General features: G+C 34.3%; 2 protein-coding genes across 3 annotated transcripts; both read right to left on the bottom strand.

The window, feature by feature from the left end:
• Positions 1-354: 354 nt before the first annotated feature.
• LOC122604825 (alpha-mannosidase I MNS4) lies at positions 355-7,519 on the bottom strand. Of its 2 annotated transcripts, XM_043777693.1 has the most exons (17): positions 7,372-7,519; positions 6,695-6,814; positions 6,514-6,606; positions 6,259-6,345; positions 6,067-6,157; positions 5,509-5,564; positions 5,196-5,268; positions 5,001-5,110; positions 4,088-4,138; positions 3,844-3,932; positions 3,641-3,722; positions 3,430-3,543; positions 3,228-3,307; positions 2,574-2,709; positions 1,967-2,037; positions 1,630-1,867; positions 355-721 (listed from the first exon to the last, which is right to left on the bottom strand). In XM_043777693.1, the coding sequence occupies exons 1-17, from the start codon at positions 7,495-7,497 to the stop codon at positions 566-568; spliced, it is 1,773 nt and encodes a 590-aa protein (XP_043633628.1). In that variant the 5' UTR covers positions 7,498-7,519; the 3' UTR covers positions 355-565. The 2 variants fall into 2 exon arrangements, with proteins under 2 accessions (XP_043633628.1, XP_043633635.1); XM_043777700.1 differs by lacking the exon at positions 7,372-7,519 and having other exon boundaries at positions 6,514-6,611.
• A 7,409-nt stretch (positions 7,520-14,928) lies between these two features.
• LOC122608982 (rRNA-processing protein EFG1) lies at positions 14,929-18,911 on the bottom strand. The gene is made up of 7 exons (XM_043782050.1): positions 18,706-18,911; positions 18,181-18,310; positions 17,942-18,069; positions 17,237-17,375; positions 16,191-16,296; positions 15,842-15,905; positions 14,929-15,384 (listed from the first exon to the last, which is right to left on the bottom strand). The coding sequence occupies exons 1-7, from the start codon at positions 18,865-18,867 to the stop codon at positions 15,043-15,045; spliced, it is 1,071 nt and encodes a 356-aa protein (XP_043637985.1). The 5' UTR covers positions 18,868-18,911; the 3' UTR covers positions 14,929-15,042.
• Between the last annotated feature and the right edge of the window lie 5,960 nt (positions 18,912-24,871).

The raw sequence follows: 24,871 nt of genomic DNA, 5'->3' as shown, positions 1-24,871 counted from the left end.
GTGCTAAAGTTGTCAGAATCGGATGAACAATGTCTAGTGCCAAACAGCGCACAGCCACAGAGATCAATCTACATCTTTTTTTTTTTTTTGAGAGAGAGATACATAAAAAGACCTCAAGTAAAAGTTGTTTCTATTGTGTTTTGGCAACATCTGCTACACCATTCTTGACAAAAAGGTGATCATAAAACAGGTTCCTGGCTTTACAAAGACTATCAAAATGTGGCATTTTATGTGATGAATAATAATGATATACAGTACGATACATAAGCTTTTGAGCAGACATTGTAGTAATAGTAGTAGTAGCAACTAGCAAGAGGAATTATGCTTGCTGTTTACTGAAGAAAAACTTAACAATTCAAAAGAACTTAAAAAATTTATATATATTTTTAAACCAAATTACATATCTTATGAGATGAGATTTACTAATGTACAACAAATGAGGGGTAGATTTCACCATCTGATGTACCCAAAAAGCCTGATGTATAAAAATCGCTGTACAACCTACAACGCATATGATGTTTAACTGTTTTGAATGGCCTACAAAGGATTAACTATTGTTGATTAGTCATTTCGAGATTGAATCAGAAAGCACCACCACTGACTTGGATTGATCAGTACCATTCTCATTTTGGTCTGTAGACTCGTCTTCATGGACCATGTCTGGTGAAGCCACATATGATAAGCCATACATTTGCTCGTGTTTTAGTCCCGGGCAAAACCCCTATACCACACATATTACATGGATGTTAACTTCAGCCCATTTTAGGCAAATAAAATGAAATAATTATTGATTTAATGGGCTTCTAATGATAGCAGGTCCAACGGTTAACGGTATTAAATGTTGTTATCAAGTCATCAAATGTTTACAATCTCGAAAAACTTATTTACCCCAAAAATAACTGCCTCACTTTTAAATATTGATTCTTGTATCATATTTTATCCCGAAAAGAAATCTCAGGGTACCAACTCTAGACACAGTTTAAATTTTGACCCACTAAAACTCAGTGTTGTACAACTCTAATTCCAAGGCTGAATACTCGGTTAGTACTTGTTACAAGATCAGAGACTAAAACGAGTGGAGTAATCCGAATAATCGCTACATGGTCCACAATTTGGTCAAAATTTGGATTAGTTTGAAGTACTTAAACTATTGTGTTAATGTTTATAAACATTCTTATAGGGTCTTATGAACAATTATGTTTATGTCTCTAGTCTAATTCTGTACACATAATTTCAAGATATACTAATTTTTGATATAAAATCCCCGATCCGAGTACTGCCAATTAGCCTGACCACTCTTTCCAAGGTCCCCAACGGATCCGACCCCGAATAGTAATTTTTGCAACCTTGCTAAAATTTAACACATAGAGACCCGCCACCCAAAGCATCTCACAGGCAGTTTTTTCCACCAATAATAGTAAAAGATTTTGCCACCTAGTATTTAATCAGAGGTTTGTTATTCTTCACTGAGCTGAGTTACTCTTGGAATATTTTTCTCCAGTCTAATGTAAGATACTAAAATTAACTTCTTACTTGCATACAAAACAATTTGAATTCTTATTAAAGCTTTAGGATCAGCCTAGCTGACACTAGATGCATGACAGAAAAAAATCAGCTTTGCATGCTAACCTTAATAGTTCCAGATTTAGGAGTGGACTTATGGAAGGCATATTTGGAAACGTAGTTTGTAGAACCCAGACCTCTCTGAAATCGGGTGTTGTTACTTTGGAGACCATCCTTGGAGATATAAGAACTACCTCTAAAGTTACTGTTTTTACAGTATGCCCCAAAATATGAACAGTGCTCATCGACTAGAGAAATTCTAGGAGTCATGGGCAATAAATGGCCTTCTGTGCTGAATATATACCTGCAAATGAAACCATTCTTCAGAGTTCAAATAAATAGACCCAAATTGACTTGGGAAATGATTAATAAAATAATTAGTAGAAACACTCAAAAAACTTACTTGTATGGTCCATTTTCGACTAGGTTATCAGGGCCAGCAGCCAAATCAAAAAGAAGCCACAGATATTTGACCTAAACAATATAAACTAGTTTCTTTATCATGAATCTTATAAGGTACATCATAGTACATAAACAGTGATAAAGTCAACTTGTATTGGCAACAATCAGTGTTTAATGTTCGAATAAACAACTGATTATCGAAAAGTTAAAATAATTATAAGATTACACCTTTCTTTTAACCCAATTTGAAGGACTTTTACCCCATCTCGCTACCTCTTTCTTATAAGACGGCGCTTTTTGGTGACGATATGTATTAGTAAGTATTTAAAATTTTAAATCATTAAAACTTGTCAATGCGTATCCATATACCATCTCCTACAACTGTTTTGTCAGGGCTGATAATTTTTTATTCTGATGATTCAAAGTTACATAATCTACTTCCAAAACAAACAGCCAAACATCCCCTTAAGGCTCATCAAAGACAAACATATGTGCATACTAAGCAGAAGGAAACCATATATGTATCTTCTTCCTCAAGTATGAAACTGATTTTACTCCAACCAAACGGACATGCATAAGCATCAATTAGTTAGTGTTATGTTTCATACCGTCTCAGCTAAAAAGAAGCTCTCCATGTTATCTTCCTGCTTGTGAAACTCGACATCTGATATGTGGCAATATCCACATGTGCAACGGGCTCCATACTGCAAGCTGCTAACAATGTCTCGTCCTACATCAAGATACCTGCACACATATGAGTCCCAACTTTGTCAATGGTTCCCTTGATTGGTATTTATCACCTATTTACTTATGGATGGATCAATTCTGGTTATGATTTGTCCTACCTGGTAAAACTGACAGAATAAAATAAGATTAGCCAATAAGGAAACAGGTAAAATTGCCAAAAGTGTGTTTCTTAATGTAAAAATCCTAAATCATTTTTTTCAAAAGATTAGGTTATCATGGTCATATTTTACACATTAATTGTATGCAAAAAAGGTAGAAGATTGGACAAAAGATGCCCTGTTTTGACCCTTTGACGAACAGATCCAATTTACCATACCCCTAGTTCTAACCAAACTCCGGACAAGAGAGTTAACAAGTTCTATATATTACAGTAATGATACATTAATAAATACAGTTACATTGTATTTAATTTCCATAAAGAGCACAAAACTGAAAGAAAATAAAGATTTAAAGATTGACATGGACTCTGATATTTCAGCACATCCTACAAGAATTTACAGAATTAAGGTGCTAACCTAGGATCCCTTGTAGCTTTGTAGAGCCAGTAGGTGCTCTCTATCAGTTCTGGACGAAGTGGGTAGCTTTTTTGACCATGCTGCACATCGATTGAAAAGTATTTCAGGTCAACAATCTTACGACAAAGACAATTAAGGAAAAAACATTCACAGAACTTCAAAAGGTTTCAGAAACGGAAATAAACATTTTTGAAGATGTTACCTGAACAGAGAAGGAGGCAAGATTGAAGCCTTCGGGGGTGAAGCCATATCTTTTCCAGACACTAAAAAAAGCAGTATGTGTTCGAATAGCAGGATCAATATCTCCAGCTAGAACCTTCAAATGAAAGTAGTAAGATTTAAGTATATATTACCCTTTTTTATATAGTATAGAAAAAGAAAAAAAAGAAGAAAAATATACATAATAGTAATACCTGAAGGCCTGGCCAAAATGCCTGCAGACTATTAAATAAAGGCCAAACCAGTGCAGCAGAATTCATGTTGACTTCTACATACCTACAAACCCTTAAAAATTTGTCACCATGTTCCTGTATGCAGGGCTTAATAATTAATAATAAACAGACATAAGAAAAACTCATAATATGGGGTCCATGAATATCATTGTCAAAGATATTACCAAGGGTCGTGAAATAGGTAGTGCATAGCTGCCCCGTAAGCTTCTTGAAATATGTAAAGATATTCTTCATCTCCAAATAAAATATACGCCTGCGGAAAAAAAACCTGCTTACTCGTATACTAGATTATAGACAACTATACAATGTCAAGAAACAATGATTATTGCTTTCACAAATTGCCAAATAAACCTATCTGGCTTTAAATATGTTTCTTTCGTAAGAATTTGTGCATTATACAAAACATACCTTCAAAAGATATTCGTAAAAAGAGTCAATACTTGTTCCTATTCCTGCATCCTAGGAAAAACTTAAAAGTAAGTTTACTGCATAAGATAGCAGAAAAGGGTAAACTCATCTGAATAAATCACATGCCGGCCTCAATTATTGTAACAAACAATAAAAGAGAAGAATCTAAAACTTAATTATCACATCATGAACAATTAGGATGGACTAAAAGTTCATGATATCTAATATTGCATTGATTGTGTGCTTATTTTAGCCTCACGGGCAAAACTTATATGCTAGAGGTGGACATTTCCACCCACTATCAAAGTATAGATAAAGGAACTACTTATTGTAAAATATTACGAATGCAACCTCATACGACTTTATACCAACAATTACATATAGAATTAGTTAAGCATGTCATTATGAACAATATGCGGTCAGAAGTCACCACACGCTGGCACTCTATGCCGAGCCCACAAACAAACAAGTTCACGTGTAATAAAGTGTTCCTTTAGGTTTTGGATTAAAAAAAAAGGTGTTGCATTAAGCTTCACCTTGATTGTTCCAGATGGGTATTACAACCAAGATGTGTTATCAACTTATCATGCATTAACTTGTAGCTTTATCTGTTTATGCCCTGTGCAACTTTCTATTTTGGACTTTTGGTTACCGGCTTCATCTGTAGCAGTGTAGCCTACTAATTGTGATACTCTTTGAATGTAGAATGTTTGGATTTATGTCTGAATACAGATATATTGTTTCTTTTAAAAGGAAATTAAACGATCTATACATCTTTCTTCTAAAGCCATTCACACGTTCAGTATTGCCGTCTACTTTATAATATGAGGAAGTTTGCAACACGAAATTCTGTTCAAAGTAAGCTCCTACAAATATTTTAAATGCGCACATTTAATAATGTGGGGAGAGTTACCTTCTGTGTCCATTCACCAGTAAATACATCTATATGAGCACCAACTAAATTTATTCTGGAACGACGAGCCCATATTCCTCGAACTGCATTCTTCGTAACTTGCTCAAAAACTACACAAAAGACCCACGAGTACAAGATATAATGACAGCTTTGGAACTATATATGACCCAAATTCTATAGTATACTTGAACTTACCAGGATCATTTGTCAAACGACTAAGCACCCCAAATTCTAATGTCAGAGTGCCACCACCAGCCGTAGATGTTATCTAAATAAATTAAACTGAAATGTTAAAATCTAATGTAGATATTGTAAATTAAAAAAAAAAAAATCCATAAAAACGAAAGTTTTAGTAATATTAAATTTTCTTATGTGAGTCCCATATCAAGACATAGCAAGCTTCGTATAAGCTTTTTTGATAGACTTCTAATACAAATATGTATACTTTATGCGTGTTATTGTTAGAAGAACAATATATAAAATGTTTAAGAAAGTGACCAAGCCCTACCTTGCTCTCATTTTCGTCAACTCCGTACAACAGATTAACAGATCCAAATGGAATACCTGCAGTAGATAGCTTAGAAGAATCACAAAGAGATAATAATTATGCGAATTAATGTATATAGCTTAGAAACATCACAAAAGGATGATAACTATGCAGATTTATGTTTAAAACTATTTTCAGTTTTATTTGTTAATTCCATAACAGTTAATAATTAATTTCTCTTGACATACATGAACTAATCGCCATACTCTATCTTATTAGATGAAAGCATTGTAATAGTACCAAACAGCCACTTCTATTGAGAAACAGAAACTTCATTATTAATTTAAGGAAATCATCATAGGTCATGAATCATGATTTGTTCCTTCCGAAACGGTAAAAATATAATAATACGCAAAATGAGTTATTTAGTGGAAACTATAAGGAAAACTGAGCTATTGTGTGTACAACTAGATATATGGATTAAAGAGTAATAAATACCCAAAATATTTTCTGAATATTTTTATTTAATTAACAGAATTCGATAGTTATGAGTAAATAAATTCCAAAAAAGAAGCATACCTGTTGGGGTATCAAATGCGGGTAATAATCTACGAGCCAGATCCTCAGAAAGATGAAGAAGTTCATCATCATATGAAGAAATACGCATACCCTGTCAATGTTTCATGTTGTAAAAATATTCAAATTTAAATATACAAATGCATTCTACGCTATAGGGACCTCTAGAATAAACAACGAAACGAGAGGAGGTACCGTAGAATAATCGCTTGCGATGAGATGAGCAGAAAGTAAACCTCCAAGGATCCGGATTGTAGTTTCAAACAAGGATACTGTTTTGTTCTGAAAATGTAATTAGAAAATATTCAAAGTTCAATCCAACTTCAAACATAATATACAGTTGAAGCTAAAATGCAATTCTTATAGAGATTAGATTTCCCTTTTATATGTAAGTTTTCTTCCACAAATAGTAAAATACTAATGATCACAAAAAAGTAAGTCCACACTCACAAGATCAAATCGAACATTCTTACTAATCCATTCAACAGAAGATGTGAAGCGCTCTTTATCGCCGAGCAAAGCCAAGGTGTCTAATGAGTCAATCTGCACTGGCCGAATCATAGCAACATCATGACTACAAATAAAAGAAAATAAGTGAAATAGAAATATGAAATAAGAAGGGAAATGTTACCAATGTTAGGGCATAGCCACCAAGTGTGTCTTCTCCTTGACATGATAGAGGTTTTAACTCGTCACGTGGAAAAGCATGATCCATATATCCATCAAATGCATGATAGAACATTTCACGAACCTGCATCAAGAGCGGGCATTACATCATCGTCTTTAGCTCCAATTAAAGAGCTGTGTCTAGATGTATATTTTTGGAAGTGATCATAGGTAGTCTCTTAACGGTTTCAAGTGTTTGAAAAAAGAAAGATTTTGCTTACTGTCTATAATCATTAAGGATCATTTTCATAAGTTTGTTTTAGGCCCGGAAAGCGGTTGACATGCACCTAACCTCACTTACCAAAACCCCTTTTGATCATTGATAAGAGAACCCCATTTCGCATAACACAAGCAACTAAAAAATGTTATAAATCTCAAACCAAAACCCCAATTTATGAAACAAATTATGCATCTTTTACCCAAATCTAAAAGGTAAATAGGGTAACTCAATAAACTTCCTCCCAGACCATTAATTTAATAAAATCAAGAACATGGGATGTCAACAAAAACATGAAATGCAATAAAAGATCAAAACTTTAACCTTATTAACACATAAGTATACATATATATAATCTTTAAAACAAATACATGTGTACATTCCATATTATACAAAAAAAAAAAGGATAAAAAATTAATAAATACCTCATCTCTAAGCTGTTTAGCTTCATCAAAAGTGACCCCTTCTGCTAAAACTTTAATAAAGATCAAATCTTGTGAAATTATTAGAAGTACCAAGAAGAATGCAATTCTTGGTTTTCCGAGTTCCATGGATTTTATCTCAGAAATTATTATTTTTATTTTTATTATTATAATTTTGCTGATAAATAGGGTGGTTTTTTATATAAAAAAAAAAAGGCAAAGTACTTTTTCCGTCCATGTGGTTTTTCGAATAAGCACTTTACATCCTCGCCATTAATTTTTGGCTAAAATCGTCCCTATGGTTTGCATTTCGTCCTTGGATCCGTTAACCACGTGAGGGGTATATATGTCTTTTTACCTATTTGTTTTTATGGTTAAGTGCAAAATTCGTCCTTATGGTTTGTCATTTTTGCATTTTTCATCCTTGAATTTAACAAACTTCCAAACAAAAATTTAATCAAAACAAACTCAAATAAAAAACCTATACATACACCTACATATGAGGATCTAATTTAATACCGACCGGTACAACTAATTTAATTTATTTTATTTTTTAAAACATGTTATAAAACTTACTATAATATAACGAAAATAGTCAAAATATAATTAAAATTCACTCAAAAAAAAAACAAACAAATAGGTACTTTATAACAAATTACAAGAAAGTTCACAAATTACAAAAAATAACATTAAAGTATTGTAAAAATAATTTTTAAAAAAATTCAAAAAATAAAAAATGTGAATACCGGAAGTACCGGAACGGTAATACCGAAAATATCGGAAATAGTTGTAGCGGGGTACCTTCCGATACCGGTATTACGGGTATACTACCGGTATTTAAATATTGTATGTACGTGTTTGCATTTGAAAGTGATTGAGCATATCCTCAAATGTAGGTATATAGGTTTTTGTTTTGTTTGGATTAAATTTGTACGGTAATTTTTGTTTGTTTCTTTTTTTTTTTGAAATTTTTTCTTGGAATTGTTAACGGCGAGGACGAAAAATGCAAAAACGATAAACCACAGGGACGTTTTTTGCACTTAACTCTACGAAAAGACGAAAATGCCCCTCACGTGACTTGCATGTAAGGTGGTTAACGGCAAAGTTATAACGGCAGGGACGAAATGCAAACCACGGGGACGATTTTAGCCAAAAGTTAACGACGATGATAAAAATTGCTTATTTGAAAAAGCACATGGACGAAAAAAAATACTTTGATTCGAGTGAGTTACATTAATGGTCCTCTGATTATATGTAGGTGTATTTTTGATCACTCGAATTTCAATTTAAGTTAACAATTAAAAAATCAGCTCAAATCTTTTTCCTCTTTCGATAGACTTATAGAATACTTCATTATTATATTCTTAACTTCTTATTCTTGTTTCATACATGCACACTAACATTTATATGTATTTGTATTTACAATATAATTTTGATAATTGTACATCTCAGTTTTTTCATACGGTTATCTTTAATAAAATTAGATATTGTTGTTATAATTGTAATTTATTAATGTGTAATCGTATATATGAAATGTCAGTTTTTCATTTAAATGCCCTTGTCTCATTACTTGGATTCCTTGAGCCTATCTTCATTACAATTCTTATAAAATTCCAATCTATCAATAACGTTTTGACATGTCTACCTAACTTAAATTTAACCAGTTTTACAAAGAAACCCATAAACTATTCTATATGAATTTGTGTCATAATTTGTTTTATCAACTGTACTATTATATATGAAACTTTACGGAAACGCGAAATATAATGTTACATTATCAGCACATCTTTTATGAAATGGAGATGAAAAGTGGTCTCAAATGAGGATGTGGCCAATGACTCTTCATATGGTATAAGAGGCAATAAATATCTTAATGAAAGCCTTGTGTATAGACAGGTTGACATTGTTTGGGTTTTTTGGAGCGTGAAAGCAAAACCAACACACACCTCCATGACCAAGAGACTATCTGATTCCTTGAGTTTCTCATGGCTTTAAAATAAACACAAGATAACAGTCATAGATATAAAATAAGGGAAAAACCAATATGCTGCTAGAAGCATGGAAGAAGCATGTTTCTCCCTCACAAATCTCTTCCACTTGAAAATCATATTGGAAGCATGTTGCTAGAAGCATACTAGTTAACCCCATACAATAAACTACAAATACATTAGGTATACAATATATTTTTGTGGTAATATATTTTTGATTATTATTTTGTGATAGTATAAGAAAATTTTAATTGTTAAGTTACTTTATATACACTCTATCAAGTTCCATGACTACAATTAAAATGAAAGTTTTGGATTAAAAACTTTGAGATATTAAAGGTAAAAAATTTGATGTGTGTAAAATATGCAAGTCTTTTAGTTTTATGACTAAAAAAATATAATATTTTTTAAAAATAATGTATTTAAATATATTAAACAACAACAACAATTTAAAATGTAAACTAATTAACAATTCAAACAGTTCAAAATGCAAACATTTCAAAATTTAATCATATAGTTCAAATTGAACTTCTTTTAGATTCAAAATGCAAGGATCCATTTAAAGACGACATGTAAGCTAATGTTAATGCCATCTAAGATAAGAGTTGACGTAGAGAGCTTTGTCAGTATACGCATAAGATTCATCTTTTCACATATTGCACTAGTACAAAATAAAATAATAGAGATTAGTGTTTTGGTTAATAAAGACCTATTTTACAACCGTTCTCAATGACAAGTGGTCTCTCAAGTAGAGACCACATGTCAACCGGTCTCTAAAACTTGTATAGACATACAAACCGGTTTCTATATTTTTTATTATAAAAGAAATTAATTGATATTCATTTAAATCAATACATACATCCTAACAATTTCACTTTTAACGTATCCAATCTTTAATAAATCTAAACAATACAAAGTTATAATCATTCATCGAAATTCACACACACGGATATTTTGACCTGCTCTTATAATGTAAACAAAAGTAAGAAATCAAATATAAACTAGATAATAATGTGTAAGAATCATGTACACTTCAAAAATAAGAATTTGCTCCTATAAAACCAACAAGTCAAAGATCCACATCCGAGAAAATGAGTCTTAAACTTCTTGTGTCATATTTTCTCAAACAGAAGAATGGTTTCTTAGCCAAAATCAAAGAGAGTATTAACACTTCAAATATTCATAAGAAATCCAAAAAAATTAAAATTAAGATTAGATTGGTGTTATATGGCATATAATAACTTCAAAAGGTATAAGTCAAACTAACCTCTTTTTCTTTATGTTCTATCATCCACCAAAAGATAAATATTTTCCTCTAACTATGCAATGTAACTCTAAATCTTGACCAACCAGATCTAAAATATCACAACATGCGAAAAGAGAATATTTACAATCTTAAAAGTAGTTATATATAATATCTATAATAAAATCCGTAAAGAAACAAAAACAATGATATGGTGGATGGCTATGGTGGTGATTGATATTTATTAGACATACAAAATATCTAATAATACGGAATATGAATACATAGAGACTACTTTTCTCATGAAAATTATGGTCTCTAAGATTTTTAAAGTTTAAAGACCAGTTTTTTATAACTAAGTGGTCTCTATACTTAATTCCTTTTATAGGTTTAAAAATCATACTATTAGAGAACAACCAATCTTTATTTTTAAAAGCGATCTTTATTTTTTTTATATAATTTTGTAGTAGTGGTGATAGGTAGAGATGTCCTACATGTCCTACATGCTTAGTTGGATCCTTCATGGTGCCTACTTGAATAGCATAAAAAGTTGACACATTGGAAAAGAGGAGTGATAAATCCACAACATTTAGCCATTTACAACAATGCATGTTTTATACAGTTATATATTGTACAGTAAAAGATGTACATTTGTTGTAAATAGCAAAAAGCTGTTGTAAATATATCACTCCCCATTGAAAAAATGATATCAAGTGAAATTTCCTTTACTAAGATAGGAGATTTTCTAAGTAAACCCCTTATTATTTAGAGATCGCAAATGTCTATATAATCCCTAACCATTAAAAGGTCAAACGTTTAATTACGACACATAACAATGGAACATCTAAGAAACATTGATCAACATTGTTCTTTTCTGAATATTCGGTCGGGATACATCATGGGAACCTCACTGTATAATGGTAATGTTGGGTCGAAAACGTCTAAGTATAATTTGTCCAGGAAATAGTTGAAGATCAGTGAAAATACTTGTACAGATTCCGAAATGTTTCAGTTTCAGAATGTTCACTAAGCTGATTAGCCTAAACTGAAAGCATTCATCTGAAGTTGAAGACTGGAGAAAGATAATCATCTTAATAGCATAGCTCAGGAAAGATTCTACCTGATCGAAGACTGGAGCATCTCAGTGTAAAGTACTTACAACACTTTACACTGATTACGAGGAAACCTTTTGACTTTATCAACCTTTACCCGGATAATACCATATTGTCCAATAAAATATAAGGTTGAGTAAAATGTTAGGAATAAAAGATGAAATGTCACACCTAACTAAAGTAGCACCTAACTCGCGGTTGAATCCCAATTTCCACCACTTTTGAAAATCTATCGGGGTAACACATCCACAAATGATCGAACTCTAAAGCCCTAGTCAGAAACCTCCATTGAGTAAACCTTTCGGCCTCACCTCAGACCAATTGGATTAGGGGTCATCGGCTTGATATTTACTAAATAATTACAAGTAGCTTTGAATACAAATTTACTGAGAAACATGTCATTACTTACATGCTAAGGATTTTATAAAGATGTTACCATTTCTCGAGTAAATTCCACTTTTAGCCCTTACGAAAGTAAACAACTATATATCCCAAAACCAACCCTGGTTAAAAGACCTACTAAGGTTTGGTCTATGGCTACCATTTCCACTTCAAAGATAAAAGATGTTTTTGTCTTTTGAGATTCATGAATCAGATGTGCAACATTTTTAAACTGTGTGTTTGTATACCAAACCGGGCTTCTAGAACGACGAGGATGAGAGATTCTTGTAATATCCAACTTTACAAAAATATGAATTTCAAAATCTTCTAAATAAATCGATCAATAAATGTGGAAAGGTTGCTTTTAAAAAATCATGAGCTCCTAATAGAAATGACATTCATATATAGTTTCGTAACGAAAATGTCAATCACAGTTTTGACGTTACTTATTGCATCATAACGATAATTTAAGAAATCCATCAATAAATCAACAACCAAATCACAATACAATCTCAAGGACATAAGCTATAAATGTATAAATAAATGAGGCAAAACTATGACAATATAAAGTCTTCATCAAAGCTACCATCTACCAATGTTTCACCCTATGGCAAAACTATACCATCTACCCATGTTTCACCAACCTAAGAAAACACAATATTTTAAACAAAACAAGTGTCAGCTTAAAAAACCGAGTAAGATAACCACAAGTTCTATAAAAAGGTTGAAAGTTAAATCAATCTTATAAATATCATACGCATGTCAAGCATATAACAATCATCGTCACACGTCAAGCATATAACGAATATCATCACACGTCAAGCATAAAAAAATCATCATCGCATGTCAACCGAATACCACAATAGGAAGTTATCATTCCTACATCTTCCTTTCAATCATCTCATTAATCATCATTATCAATCTCAATTTCAATCTCAATCATCAATCATCGGTTATGCCATTTTTTAATCATTAAGTAGAGACTTGTATCACATAAGTAAATCAATCACGGGTTGTGCATAGGTGGTCATTCGACTTTTCAAGAAACCTTGCACCCAACATGATGGGTAGTCCTTTTGGGGTCCATCAGTATCGTTAAGGATATGCATAACCAAATCTAAGAGCAAGCCATTTAGCAAAGCATGGTGATCGGTCCTAACCACCCGGCAAACGCACTGTTCCAGAGATTGTGTAATGTATGCCCTGCTGGGACTGAATTACCATAGCGAATAGGCCAAAAGTAGATTCCATTGTTAAAGGTGTCGATATTCGTGATTGGAAGGATGAGTTTATATACAGGCATTCGAGTCTGATCCCTGATGAATATCCGGGAAAATCTTGTAGTCCGCAAAAAGGAGTGGTTTGCTGATGGTATCCCCCCTTAAAAATTTGGTGAATTGTTAGAGGTGTTGGAAGGAGAGGAGATGACCGTGTATTTATATCCAGAGGATGTTTTGTTGAAGGCTGGTGTTATTAGTCATGTTGAGGGAGAGGAGTTCGAAGGTGTAGGTTCTTTTTAAACTTTGTTTTGGTGCCATATTTGTGTTGAGGCTACTACAATTTATTAGAAAGGGAGCCAAAGAGGTATCCCACCCCCCCCCCCCCCCCCCCCCCCCCCCCAGGTTGAGCCTTCTGTGGCAAGCAGTATCCGGAAATTGTTGTAGACAGTGGGGAGGTGGCTAGTCGACTTCATCCACAAGCAAATGCCATTGGTGTAGAAACCTTGCCTGATAATGTCGCCAAGAAGAGAGACAAAGCTCCATCTATTTCTATAAAATGTCTATTTTTGGATGTTGATAAGTTAAACCAGAAGTGCAGCATAAGGGAGCTCCACCGAAGAATCATAGATGAAAGAAAAATAACTCGAAGCGCATTTTTATGAGTAACAATGAAAAGCTTTCCAGCTGATTTTGTAGTGCTAGGTAGTTTTGCTAGTAACAGTGGTTCCATATAAGACATGGCCCTAAATGCTAATTTATATTCTGTGATGCGATTTCTTTTACAACGACGAAACAAAACAGAAATACATCAATAAGAAAATTCTGGTCATGCATCCCCTTTGTAGACTCTAAACCAGTGGTGATGTGTGCATCGTCATAGTCACAGGGATGGTATTAGCCTAATACCATGCCGTATTCATGGTTTGTCAGATAGGATATATGTAACGACCTCACTATTTGCATATGAATTATGGTTATATAAATTGGGACTAGCACCATGTAATACATCTGTGTCATATAACTTTCAGAGTTGGGAGTACTGTATTCGGATATTCCATATATCACCAACGTCAAGAAACTTCACAAACCAAAACATTTTAAGCGTGTGAAGTTCGTAGATTTGAAAGAAGAAACAACAAACAAATACGTCCAGAAAGAAACTAAGCAATTCACTTTTTGAAGCAATATCAGATTTCAGATACAATAGAAACGTCAAGGATACATTCATCCAATCAACCACATATAGTTCCAGACTTCCAGTGATACCGGGACTTAATCAGATCCAACGGTTTTCACTAAATTCTTATCTGGTGACCACTTCGAAAATGGTAAACTTTTGGATCAACTATTTTGTGCCCTCAAATGCATGCATAGTATTTAAGTATAGATACCACTTTAAATGGGTTTTGCAAGCATACATTAATGACTCGATTAGAGAAAAACAAAATAGAAGCCAATTTGTTGTATCCCGAGGTAGTATATTCAATTGATTGGTTGATCCGAGAATAACAACAAGCTATGGCTCCTGAATAAGTTGAAGAGAATTTTGAGGACCACGGCAGTCGCGCGCCGGAAGAGGGGGGGGGGGGGGGGGGGCAGTGGTGGAAACCAGAATATGATTAGTTTAACACTATAGGAACTGCGTTTATATAATCTTTCATGTTGGTTTAAACAATCTCGCGAATTATAGCAACAAAAACAACATTGAAAATTAGATACCATCGCAAGTATCAGGCCTGTTGTTTCTTCTTCTTTGGCCGCCTCTTTCTTTTTGGTTTCCGCGCATCTGAGTTTGAACTCAAATTACTGCCGCTGTTACCTGTGTGTGTGCCTGGCTCCAACGGTCTCCGGTAAGCACTGCTATTACCTGTGTGAGTGTATGACTCCAACGGTCTGCGGTTTTTATAAGAAGGCCGCTCAACACTAGTTGATGTGTTACTGGATGATGACATGTCAGCCCTACGAGAGTATGAGTTTTTCTGAAACGAGTTGGATCTTGGTTTAACATGAGTTGCATTTGGACCTTTTGATGCCCGTGGAGGGGGCATAAGAGCACGCGCCGAAATGTGCCTCTACAGAAATTCAGAAAGGGGTAGGCACATTAGCAAACAAAAATACAAGTGGCAAGACGGACTGGTTGGGTAACCGCGCACAATGAAATTCAGGTTAAAATGGGTCACTTTCAGTAAGGGTTGAGTTAAAGGCTTGAAGCACAAACACTTTTGTCCACATATAGATAATTTATATAGAAGTGATATTTATGATTACAAAAAAATGTTATAACTTTAATTATCTAAACCTTTGACAAAAGCAATTTAGAGGTTATATGTCCTAATCATAGACTTCAGGCTACTTGTTATCCCTAGACCAATTAGAGTATTGGACCCCTTTTCCAGCCTTCCCTTTGGGCTAATTTTTTTTATTTATATAGTTTGACATGAACATAGCTCAACTCGATGAAACCACAAGTTCTGATGTATAATGCAGGCTTATTAAACACTAAACGATATGGAATTTCAGTAATCTAACCTGATTTCTTTCATCGCTTGACATTTCAGAAGCTGCTTTCCCCGAAGCACTAGATGCTTGTTCCCTGTAATGCAAGAATGAATTATTTGATTTTTATATATTTTACATGTAAACATAGATATATAACAAGTTTTAAGACAGGGTTCCAATTATAATAAGGGAAACACCCTGAAGCTATACTAGCATTCCAGGCTTCCAGCAAGTCGGCAACAATATTGAGATCAAAGTGATAGAATAACCTCACTTTGTGGTGCTTGAAATGTATCTATGCAATGACAATCCAATAACTCTGAAAACAAATTCAACAGAACAGCAAAAACTTCACACAGATTAAATAACTAATACAAACCTTGCACTTTTATCAGTCAATTCATCGTCTGCATCAGGCTCATCACTTGAACTCAAAAAAAAATCATCTTCACTTAATTCCACCCCATCATCATCACTTCCAGTTTCTGTGTATTCCCGTAAAAAGATGTAAGCATTGTAGAATGAAAATATGTGTCATAAAATCAGAAGATAATACAAGCCAGTATCAATAAAAAAAATACGAAGCATAATGTTGCCCCAGGAAGAGTATTCTTATGTGTGTAAGAGTCACAACAATGTGGGTGTAGCCTTTGCATTACCAAGATAGTCTTTGGTTTTGTGTGTGTACACGCTGAACTCCTGCTTAGCTACTTAGCTCAACATGACACGTGCTAGTTTGCAATGATAACATAAGTCATTCTTACTGGTATGTTATGAACATAGAAAATTAATTTGAACATATGAACAAACAGCTTCAGTTAAATCTAAAAAGATGCTTGGCACGATGCCATTATTCAACTTACATAGAGCTTTAGAAGACTTGATTTTCCACCTTTTTTTTTTTTATCTATTTATCGTTCAATTGATGATGAATTGATATTTCATGTATTTGGTCTATTCAATAACAAACTAAAGCACTTCTGACTGGAATCAAGTACAACTAACTTATGTTAGGGTAAGAAAATCTTATCATTATCCATCAAGAATCCAATGTCTCGTAAAGTTTATATTAACTGGAGGGAGACACGTATTAGTACCATGTTTATTATATAAATAACAAAATGTAAAGCTGAAAAATGCTCTAACAGGAATGCGGCTTTGCAAAAGTAAACAGCAATAAGATGAAATGCACCTGCTTATTTACGAGACAGAGTGACTTAGATCGAGGTCATAACTAGCTAAATTAAAGGAGAAAGGGGGGGGGGGGGGGGGAAGCTAGTTGTTCTAACAATACACTAGTGCCTAGATATAGAAGTCAATGTACAATTTATTACAAGGGTGAAGAAAGACAATGAATGGCCTGCTATTGTACAGAACAATAGTGCCAAACTTTAAAAGAACAAAATAGCAGAGTGAAGATATTACCTTCCAAATCCTTGCCACTGGCTACAGCAGCAGCAATGTTTTCCTTGATCTGTTTGCGTAAGCTGTTTCTTTTATCAATAGTCTCTGTATTTTCACCTTTCTTGAATAAAGATATATATTTTTCTGTCTTGGGGAAAAACTGCATATTGAAAATCAAATCATCTTTAGAAGTGAATAAAAGAGAATATATTTGTGTCTATATTGCATACACATACATATTGGTCCGAGTTACTATTACAATTATTATAAACTAGCAATTATAACCAAGAAACGCTATCCAAGCAAGAATTGAACAAAAAAGTATACTAAATAGAGGTAGCAAATGGGAAGGTCAGGCAAATTTAGTAACAGGTGAATTTGCAATAAGGGTTGAGTCAGAATGAGTTTACCCAAAACATTTGTATGTGTAACTTGCTTAACCTTATATAGATAATGTACATGACTGAGAAAAATATAATATTTCTATAGCAATCAAAAAGTTTGAACAACAATGATTTTTGGATGCTAGATATATTAGAAATACACAGCTGGTGACTTTTGACCCTGTTCACTTTTATACTAAAGCTGTTTTAGTTTCTCATTTGACCACCTTTGAGATTAAACATAACACAATATAGCCCATTCATAAGTAAACAGAATGAAAAATCTAACTCTAATATTTAGGAGTGCTATAAAAGGGAGTGTCTGAAACAGAATACAGCTTACCCTAACATACTCAAGATCTTCTTTTAACTTTGAAAGCTGCTCGGCAATCTCAACTTCTTGTGCCTGACCAGATGACGTACGCTGTTGTTTCTCCAAGCGTCTTATATTGCGCTCTAACTTCCTTCTTTCTGATGAACAGAAGCATTGGATCTATAAACATAGATAACACACTCGACACACATGTAGAGCATGTGATGGATATAAATGCAAAAAAAAAGAGTATACAATAAAAAAAATACCAAAAAACTTGATCTTTTTGTAACGCAAGGATAATTTACGTTCCAAAGCTAGGTTATCTAGAGTCCGCTGTTGACTCTTCAATCCTTCTAGTTTCTTTTCTAAGGCTTCTTTGACCTCAGGCCTCGTGTCCTTCAATATATCATCGGAAAAAATAGAATCGTATAAATACTCACCAAATGCACAAAAACTAAACAATAAAAAGCTAAGCCCAACACCCTCATATAACCTGAAAAACATTTTTTCGGAACGGAAACTATCATAGAAAACGTCCACACCAACTAAAGTGAGAGCTCAGTCAAACCAGGGTAGTCGGTTATCTTAACGGGTCCCACTACATTCAACACTAAGCAGGCGTCCAAGATAAAGTCATGGGCTTTCATTTTCTTTCACAAATTTATTGGCTTTTTTTATTTTAAGTATAATAAAAAAAACAATATTCAAACAATAATAACTATATAGAAACAACTATATATATATATATTATACAAAAAAAATAAAATGTGTATGTGTGTATGAATGGATACCTTACGGAGCAAACGGTCAGTAGAGCGAATCTGGCGTTTGAGAGAGATGAGTTTGGCTTTAGGTTTCTTCTCGACACCTAATGATGATTTGTTGCTGGCGGTGGTTTTGTTTGCCGGTTTTCGTCCGGCGACTCGCCGTTTATCGTAGCCACCGTGCGCCATTTTTGTTTCTAGGTTTCAGTCGTATTGTATGAATCTATAGGTTGAGAAAAAAATGTGGATACATGTTTGCAGTTTTGGTCCCTTTATTTTGCATAACTGTCAAAAAAGTAAGTAACTGTTCAATGACGTCTTTTGCGGGTTTTGAGCTCAATACCTCGACGGTGTATGGGGGAAGTTAAGATGTAGGCAGACCTTACTTCTACCTAAGTAGAGAGGTAAAGGTGTTTACTACTGATCCAACTATGCTCCTTTATTTTGCAAAACTGGTCTTATTTATTAAAACAATTTTGTCATTTTAGTTTATTGGGGTTAAATTTCACAATCATTTAACTATAAACAAATACCCTAATGGCTTAATCATCATACTTAAATGTTTTCTAATACATATACCTTTTAGTTGCATACGTACGACAACATTGTAGTCTATTACTCCCTCTGTCCCATTTTAATTGTCACGTTGACCAACTTTGACCGTAAATAACTTTGTTTGTGTCATGCAACACTTGGTATAAAATATATGAATGGATTGGGTTTTTGATGTACTTTTCGTTCATATACGTTTCATTAACTAACATATAGTACAAACAAAGTTATTTACAGTCAAAGTTGGTCAACGTGACAATTAAAATAGGACGGAGGGAGTAGTTATTAAAATTTCCACCAACCATGAAACTAATCTATAAAATCTATTAATGTTACAATGTTCTTCTTGCTGGAGAAACAAGTGTTATCATAACGATACAACTAAAATTATAAACGAAACGAGCTGAGCCTGAGTGTTAGGCTCGAGCTCAACCCGACTCAAGAGCTCGAAACTCAAACCGAGCTCAATCAAGTTTCTGTTTACAAGCTTGAGCTCGAGCTCAATCGAGTAAAGGACACAATCGAAATTGTTAGACTCGACTCGATAAGATGTGTGTCATAATAATTATAATAAATATTAATAATAGTTATATTTATCATTAAATATTTATATATAGATGGTAAAATTATAATACTAAAGATGCTCAATTAGGCCTGCAAGTTTCACGAGCGCGGTATTTTTATACTCGAACTCGGGTAGCTCGAGCTCGACTCCATATAATTTATGAGTCGATTCAGGATAACTCACAAATTATATCGTCTCGTTTACAACCCTAGATACACCCCTATGTAATCTATCAATAGTTGATCGATTTAACTCCACCATGACATAATCAGGGTTGTTCTCAAAATGATAAACCAAACACGTACAAATTCAAGATAGTTTACTAATTTCTAAAAAACTACATGATTTTTTATAAATGAAAGCAAATTTAACTCAATGGTCGTATTTAAACTTATATTTCTCAGACTATAAGACTAGATAATCATTCTTTCTTTTTTTCTTTCAAATTGATTAACAAGTCTCCTTAAGATTGTTTTGAGGGCTCCGAGAGGTTATATGACAAACTAGAAAGTCTTGTGCTCACTCAAATATGTACACTGTTAAATAAAAAATACAATGATCGACTCATGGACCGTGAGGATCTGCGAGGGTAACCTCGAAGACCGTGATGATCAACTCAAAATACTCATACGGATATGGTCATTACATATTTGTTTAATATACATTTTTATTTTTCTAAACCTATTTTAATATATTGGTAGATTTTTTTACGAGACCACAAGTTAAACATGACTTTTTATTAGTTCACTCATAAAATCTATTGGATCGAATTAAAGATCCCGACATGAGCGCTTGGATGAGAAGTTGTAAAATGCAAGTTGTGCTATTTGAAAATGAAGACTATGCCATATCTCTTAAATTTAAACTGTAGGTTGTATGTTTTGGAAAGTAATACTCTCAACCACCTATAATATGTATTATGCTTGTATCACACTCCATATACAAATGAAAGTATTTACAAATATCAAAGACAAGTAAACTCCGTCACCACCACCGTACCAGATCATCCATTGTCGCACCACAAACACCATTTTCACTACTCTAGAAAACCACTGGTAAAAGTCCATCTTCATCATCACCCCAACAAGTCGGCCGCCATCTCATCGAATACCACTATCATCAGTAGACTCCATCACCACTATCATCATCACAATTAAAACTCAAACCCACCACTACTCATACAATCATCAACCACAATAACTACCCTGAACTGCGGGGTAAACTTCAAACACCACCTTCATTGGCCCAACCTTGACTGCATGATTGTTTCAAACATCTATGACTGTTGCAAATTTGTGTCTGTCCTCGTAAAAAAGGCACACATCTAAGGTACTTACTTTATGTAACTAAAGAAGAGAGAATTTAGATCCGAGACAACGATCCATAAGACCATAAAAACGAAATATATATAATTTATCAGTTTGATTATATTGATATAACAAATATTTGATAAGTACGATATAAGGAAAATACAAAGTAAAATATAGACTAAGAGGAACTGTTAGGAGTGTGATCATTTTATTATAAATCGCATGTCCGAAAATAATTTAAGCTTACGGGGTCACACGAAATGACACGGTAACTCTATATTATTAATTAGTATATTAAAGTAATATATTAATTAATTAAATTACGAAATGATTAATTTAAATATATTAAGGGGTTAATTATATTTAATTAATTAAATGGAGGATTAAAATGTGAAATATGGAAATTACAGTTGGGCTCTAAATCCATATGGGGGGCTGGTTTTGATAAGGCTTTGTAAGCCTTAATCTAGCTTGTTCACCAAGTAAATTAAACCCTATAAATAGAAGACTTAATTCAAGGGTTTTCTCATTCCTTCATATAAGAAAAACTCTCCTCCTCTCCTTTTTTTCTTTCGGTTGAACCGAACCAAGAACCATCTAAGGTTTCTTGGTTTTGTGCTATTCAAAATCCATGTGGAACTTCAATAATTAATAGTTAGCATTAATTGTTCATTGGTTTGTTTTGTCGACAACCATCTAAGTTTCGGTTCATGGGTTTTTCGGCTATAAGGATTTAAACAAAGGATTGTTTGGTTCGTGATCGGAGTACTAGCATACGGTATAGGGTGTCTAGTGTGCGATTGTAGAGGGGTTTTATTTTAAACCCTACAATAATAATAATCTTATTATTAATAATTATATTGGAAGCTTTGCACTAAGGTACACGTTTCGATTCTCTCTTTGTTAATTAATAGTATTACATATACGTTTCTTTTCCGCTGCGTACTCGTGAATTGTTATATGTTTATGTGCTCATATTCTAACAGGAACAACTTATATATTGTGTCACGTATCAATCATCGGATATTCTAATCCTATGGCATTGGGTAACACCACCAGGTCAACGGTCAACCCTACCAGGGTATTAGCGACGACGTCGCCGCTAATAGTGGGACCCCCGACACAGACTGACCAGCGTGCCAGACAAACGTTACAGACTGACGTGGCAGATGCCACCTCAGTCTGTAACGTTCGTCTGGCATCAGATATCGGGAATGGTTTATGACATATCGGGAATGGTTCTTTGACGTAGTTCAATAGGATCAAAAGATGTTAGCGCATAGGAATCATCGATTTCAAAAGATGTCATACTTTTAACACCTATATATATGGAATGTCCAACTACATATCGTACACTTGAAAAAACAGCAAGTAATAAGATACGCAATACCATAAAGTCGTGGTTTTCATACTAAATCATTGTGTATCGAAAAAAAAAAATTCAAACATAGGAATCATCGTTTTCATTACATATTTGTAGTTGCTGGTATTGTGTATCTTTTCCTTTTCAATCTTATTGTTTATATATATATACGTATTATGAATATAGATATAGATATTATACGTATGTGTAAATATATATATATATATACATATATAGGAATCATCGTTTTCATTACATATTTGTAGTTGCTGGTTTTGTGTATCTTTTCCTTTTCAAGCTTATTGTTTATATATATATATGTATTATGAATAAAGATATATATATTATACGTATTTGTATATATATATATAAATAGTATGGACACCATTAATAGTTAATGTGGTTGATGTTTACTTGAATTGTTTCAGATGGATAGTTTGGAGGATATTTGGGGAGACCCAGAAAACGTACGTATTAAAGTGCCGGATAATGTGTTTGAGCAACCTGATGTAGATGGTGAATATGAATGCGAAGCTGGGGACTTCGAAACTAATGAGGTGTTCGGTTCCTTTGAAGAATTAACGGAGTGGGCTCAAAGAACAACAATGGATTTGGGTTATGTTCTAGTCATACGGCGAACGAACAAAAACTCAAAAGAGGTGGTCAATAAAGTGACACTTATATGTCACCACGGTGGAGCGCGCGATGCAAGGTTAATTGGCCCACCCAAACGGTCCAGTAAGATAGGTTGTCCATTCACTTTAATAGGCCGCCCTGGGCGTGATGGTGGTTGGAGGTTAACCGTCAAGGATTGGAGACACAATCATGATCCAACTACCGATCTGCAAGGGAATGCATACGCCAGACGGATGATGGATGAAGAAAAGAAATATGTGGTGACCCAATCGGATCGCGGTTTGTACCCACATCGGATCCTAGTAAACCTCAAACTTGAATTTCCGGGAAACCTGACTCGGAAAAGAGACATTACCAACTTCCTGAAAGCGAGACGGAGGTCCGGCCAAGCAGGGCGTACTCCAATGCAGGTACAAACATAAATTTATATTGTACTACGTTGTTGGAATGACTTATTTACTATACCTTGGTCACTTTTCGCAGGTAATGTTCTCACTGTTGCAGGAGAAAGGTACTTTTACCAGTTTACCACAAATAACAAAAATGGACGCTTGGAGAACCTGTTTTTCATTCATCTAACATCAATGACCCTATGGCGCGCATTCCCCTGGGTTATTGAAATAGACTCCACGTACAAAACCAACATCTATAACATGCCGCTAGTTGAGATCGTCAGCGTGACTTCAACGGGGAAGACCTTCAGTTTAGCGTATGCGTTTATCGTAACGAGCGGGAGGCCAATTATCAATGGGTGTTACGATGTCTCAAGTCCACCCTTGCTGATAGCTTTGTTGTTCGTGTCGTTCTTACTGACAGGGAGTTGGCCCTGATGAGAGCTTTGAAGGTTGTTATGTCGGAAGCGAAACAACTGCTGTGTAGGTACCATATATGGCAAAACATAATGAAGCACTGCGAACCGGCATTGCGGATGAAGAAAGATGTTAACATTGACAGGCTTAACGACTGGTGGAAAAAAGTCTATCAATCTCGGACTTTTGACGAGTTTAAGTCAAACGAAAAGGAGTTAAAGAAAAAACTTGCAGGTTTCCCAGGCGTCTACATGTACCTGACCGATAATTGGTTGTCCCCATACCGAGAGCAGTTTGTGTCCTGTTGGGTCGATGAACACCTTAACTACCAAAACCACACCACAAACAGAGTGGAGGCCGAACACCACCTACTGAAGAAAGAATTGAGGGGGAAATGCACATTTACTAGAATCCTGCAATGTGTTGATTCTGTCCTGATCGCTCAAGAAACAGAAATAAGGGGCCAACTAGGGTATAGCAACGGGACCCGGAAGGGGAAACATAATTACAACTGTATGAAGGACCTGTTGGGAAAGGTTTCACTTAAAGCTTTGGACATCATGGCTGATGAAATTGTACGCTTAGACAAAGTCCTTAAAAGACATGTTAAAAAATGCGGGTGCAAGGTTCAGTCCAGTTGCGGGCTACCATGTGCCTGCAAGATTGCCGAGTACATGCAGCGCGGTTAGTACGATTTATTACTTGTATTTTTTCATCAAAAGGACATAATTTCGTACACTTATTTATATCAAAAAAATGCAGGGACTCGTATACAGCCTCATGTCATAGACCCGTTTTGGAGAAAGCTTGACTTAACACCGTGGACATGCGTAGAAGACGAAGACGAAAAAGATGATGTCCATAAAGTCGTTAATGGTCTTACGAATTTCTTGGATCAGCAACCCAAGGCCCAAAAGAAACATTGGTTGTCAAAAATTAAAGACATGTTTAAGCCCGG

This window comes from Erigeron canadensis, chromosome 1, assembly GCF_010389155.1.
Source record: "Erigeron canadensis isolate Cc75 chromosome 1, C_canadensis_v1, whole genome shotgun sequence".
In the NCBI taxonomy this organism is placed as follows: Eukaryota; Viridiplantae; Streptophyta; class Magnoliopsida; order Asterales; family Asteraceae; genus Erigeron; species Erigeron canadensis.
Note: the sequence above shows the minus strand (reverse complement) of the source record. Positions and strands in the feature narration are given on the sequence as shown.